The following is a 4,224-nucleotide window of genomic DNA, read 5'->3' on the forward strand; positions in this document are numbered from 1 at the left end:
TCAGATGACCCCAGCTAGATGCATATCCAACCTCCTCTTGAAGACCCCCAGGGTAGGGGAGAGCACCACCTCCCTTAGGAGCCTGTTCCAGACCTTGGCTACTCTAACTGTGAAGAAGTTCTTCCTAATGTCTAGTCTAAATCTGCTCTCTGCTAGCCTGTGGCCAATATTTCTTGTAACCCCTGGGGGCGCCTTGGTGAATAAAACCTCTCCAATTCCCTTCTGTGCCCCCGTGATGAATTTATAGGCAGCCACAAGGTCGCCTCTCAACCTTCTCTTGCGGAGGCTGAAAAGGTCCAGGTTCTCTAGGCTCTCCTCGTAGGGCTTGGTCTGCAAGCCCCTAACCATACGAATGGCCCTTCTCTGGACCCTCTCCAGGTTATCCACATCCCTCTTGAAGTGCGGTGCCCAAAATTGCACACAGTACTCCAACTGCGGTCTGACCAGCGCCCGATAGAGGGGAAGTATCACCTCTTTGTGTGGGGGCCATCGCCCCTGTGGGAGGGCAGCAAAATATGTGTTTAGGGTTCACATTATTATGATAAGAGACATGCTTTAACCCTGTAGATATATCAATAAAACTTTGTCCAACTGATCTCTCTCTCTCTCTCTCATGGTCTTTTGTTTTACTTGTGGAGTAACATGGATTTTGGGGTATTTTAGAGGGTGACTTTCGGATTTTTTTTATCGAGGATTTTTTCAGTTTTCCAATAGGGAACACCAGAATTCCTGCTAGGACCCTGCCTGCTCAGAGCTGGCACCTTGGACCCAGTTGGCTGTGGCTGACCTCCTGGCCAGCTGGGGCCAGGAGGACATGCTTTGACGGTTCAAAGCAGGCCACCACACCCAGAGCATCTTTCAGGTGGTAGCTGTCCAGATGGCCAGGCAGGGGGCACACATGGCAGTAGTGCTGCACAGAGGTCAACCCTGCAGCTACAGCCCACTGGCAGCCGGGTCCGCGGGGCAGATGCACGACCTGGGTGTGGCAGTGCAGCAGGTCACAACCAGGCAGCAGCCCCCACTGCCAGACTGCTGTAGTGGGTAAAGGGTGCAAGGAACTCTCAGGGCTGCTTCAGCAGTCCAGCTGGTGCAAGGGGCTAGTGTCCCCAGATGCCAATTGGCTGGGCCCCGGAAGCTCCTGAGAGCTATTAGCCCTGAGCTACTTGCCAGGGCAGCTTTTTGTACTGCTGGGGACAGCACAGGTGCTGGCCCTGGGCTCTAGCTCCCCCTGGCTGCAGATTTGGGAGGAGCCAGGCAGGGTTATTTTGCCCCAAGTGGCACAGTTTGCTCTACAACAAAGTGCATGTCCAAACACACATGCTGAGGCAAAAAGCCCCGGCTCAAATTTGTACCACTTCTATTTGAGCTGCTGCAAGCGCATGTGCTTGCATGTGTGGACGTGCCCTTTGAGGCTAGATTCAGCCTTGGTATAACTCCATTCCAGTTAAACCAGTATTGACTGTGACTTCCTCCTATAAAACAAATTTAGATGATAGAAATGTGAGGGTTAGTGATGGGATAAATAGTTGTGCCTAGTGCTTCTGAGTTGAACCTTTATGGTCACAAGGTAGAAGCTAAGATATTGTAAGAGACTGTGGCACAACTGATGTGAAACTGAACTGATCTCTAAAAATGTGTTCAGTAAAGACAGGGAAATGCGCTATCAGTGCTCTATGTGCAGCTTATGTCCTCTTAGAACTCTTCCCATGCTGATGGACTGTTGTGATTTGAGCTCAAAACAACTTTCTCCATTTGTTTGCTTTCCAGCTTATCAAAACATCAGATTTGGATCCAAGCCATAACTATCTGTTTGGATTTCACCCCCATGGTGTCCTTGTTGCTGGAGCCTTTGGAAACTTTTGTACAGAATATTCAGGTTTTAAGGAGTTATTCCCTGGCCTTACTCCATATCTTCACATCTTGCCCTTCTGGTTCAGATGTCCCTTCTTCAGAGAATACATAATGTCTGCTGGTAGGTAAATAATATATGGTTTCACATACAACTCATTTTAAGCAGAAGCTGTATCCAGTGAGTATAATGCATAGTGATGTAAGGTACGGGCTCTCATCCTGTAACTCATGAAGCTGAATTCTGATGTCAAGCTGCAATAGGATCAGAGCTGGCCTGAAAACAAATCTCTTATAGTGAACTCTGGCTCTGAAGCCACTTGGAAGGATTAGTTAACCTCTCCTAGGGAACTCCAATATAGGGACTCTCGGAATGACCTATCATGGTACATTCCTGCATTATTCCAGTGCATCAAGGTATGAGAGTCCTAAGTCTGCTCGTGCATTACAAAATGCCAGGACAGTCTGACCACAGACTTGGAAGCCCAGCTTCTTCAGCAGCTGGTTTGACAGGGTCCTTAGAGTAGCTGAGTAGACAAGACAGCAGGAAATACCACCCCTGTGCAAGAGATTCCCTTTTTGCAGGAGCGTCAGTCTGTGAAACACTTATAAGCATGTGTGGTTTTTTTGTTTTTGTTTGGTTTTTTTCTCCCTTCCTCCCCCCCCCCCCCCAAAAAAAAAACAACAACAAACCAACAAGTTTTGCCTGAATCTTCCTGACCAGCTGTAATATTTATTCCCCCTCAATGCTCCTGCTTCTTAACCCTGTTCATAGATGGGAAACTGATGTGCATGGAGACTAAGGGCCAGATCCAACAAGAGAGTAAGGAAATGAGAGTTCTGTTCCTGACTGTGCCACTGACTCCGTGTAACTTTGGGATTGTCACTTAGGTGACAGTTTGGTCTGGCCATAATTGTACCAGTGGAAACTACTTAATAAGGACTTAAACATATTTACTATAGCAAAGACCAGATTCATCTCCCAGATGAAACTACTAGCCTCTAGAGTCATGCTGTTTATGGTTCAATAAATCTCGAATTCTTTTTTTCCACAGTGAAATGGCTTCCACTAGAGAGGTGGTTAGTATGCCCCTCCAGTCAGTATAGTCCAGGGGTTGGCAATTATTTGGGCTGGAGGGCTATTGAATGAGTTTTGATGAGCATTTTATGGCTGTGGTGCAGGGCTCAGCCCTACTTCCTCAGGCTCCTGACAGCAGCCAGCAGGCCAGATAAGATCAGTAGGCGGGCTGGGTATGGCCCCTAGGGCTATATTTTGCTCATCCCTGGTATAGCTTATAGCTCAATAGTTGGACTACTTTCCATTTAAAGATGGGAGATCAGGGTTTGAATTGCCTCTGGTAGAATTCCCAGCTCTGCCACTTCCTGGTGATTTTTTTTTTTTTTGTTTAACTCTATACCTGTTGTATAAAAGAAGGTTGCTATCTTTCAGCTGGATTTTAAACGAAAACAATGCCCCCTGAACTCCCCCCACCCCCGCACCACCCTCTGTACTTAATTTTTTGTGCTAGATGTGTTCTGAGAGTGCCTTCTGGTTTCAACCTCTTGGCAGAGCTATTCTAGGGTTTGTATTTCTATATCCTGATTGGGCTTAGGTGTGAGCTAGGTGTTGGGATGCTCAGCCCTGTTAAGACCAGGGCCTTTCTGGCCATTCACAGAAGTGGCATTTTGGGCACCTTGGAAACTTTAAGGTGAAAAAAAAATAAGGCACCTGTATAGTTCAGGTGCTTTTACGTTTAGATACCAGCCAGTAGGGGTTTCTCATGTTGCATTTAAGTATCCAAATTCCATTTAAATCCCCCCCACCCTGTTTTGGGGGGGGGGGGGGTTTGAAGATGCCGGTCCTTAGTGATGTTCCCAAGGTCACATGGAAAGTCTGTAATAGTCCAAGTATTTGAACCCAAGTCCTGTACTAGGATTCTAACCATTTGACCATAATTCCTCTCTGAAAGTTACCTGTAGTCCCCATGCCTACTCATGTGCTATCTTTCTATGAGCTGGCTCCAATCCTTTACCAGTTGAATGGGAATAATAAGGGTTGGATGAGTGGAATGGAGTACACTATTACTTAAACACTGGCATTTCAAGAGCAAACTAAGCAACTTGGTACAAACATCTTTCTACTGAAGACACTGCTTGCTTACCTCTGGGTAAAAGGCTTCCCCCTTTCTTCCCCCCACAAGCTCTATGCAATTATATTATACTTTATGAGCCCATTCCCCAGACAGCTTACCTTTTTTGGTCAGTGTTTGTACAGCATCTGGCACCATGGGGTCCTGACCCATAGTTAACATTCTTATATTGTACTGCAAAGCAAGTAAATACATATTAGACATGAAAGGATGTGCAACAACAGCA

The 4,224-nt window shown here is 46.6% G+C and overlaps 1 protein-coding gene across 1 annotated transcript in view; it reads left to right on the forward strand.

Annotated features, from left to right (window-relative positions):
- Positions 1 to 4,224, forward strand: part of MOGAT1 (monoacylglycerol O-acyltransferase 1) — a gene marked incomplete at its 5' end in the record, with an annotated part of 19,143 nt that overhangs the window by 1,214 nt on the left and 13,705 nt on the right. Inside the window, one exon of the mRNA XM_006016540.2 lies at positions 1,768 to 1,972. Within this exon, the coding sequence (XP_006016602.1) occupies positions 1,768 to 1,972 (205 nt within the window). The remainder of the gene's footprint in view (positions 1 to 1,767; positions 1,973 to 4,224) is intronic.

This window comes from Alligator sinensis, unplaced genomic scaffold (assembly GCF_000455745.1).
Source record: "Alligator sinensis unplaced genomic scaffold, ASM45574v1 scaffold187_1, whole genome shotgun sequence".
In the NCBI taxonomy this organism is placed as follows: Eukaryota; Metazoa; Chordata; order Crocodylia; family Alligatoridae; genus Alligator; species Alligator sinensis.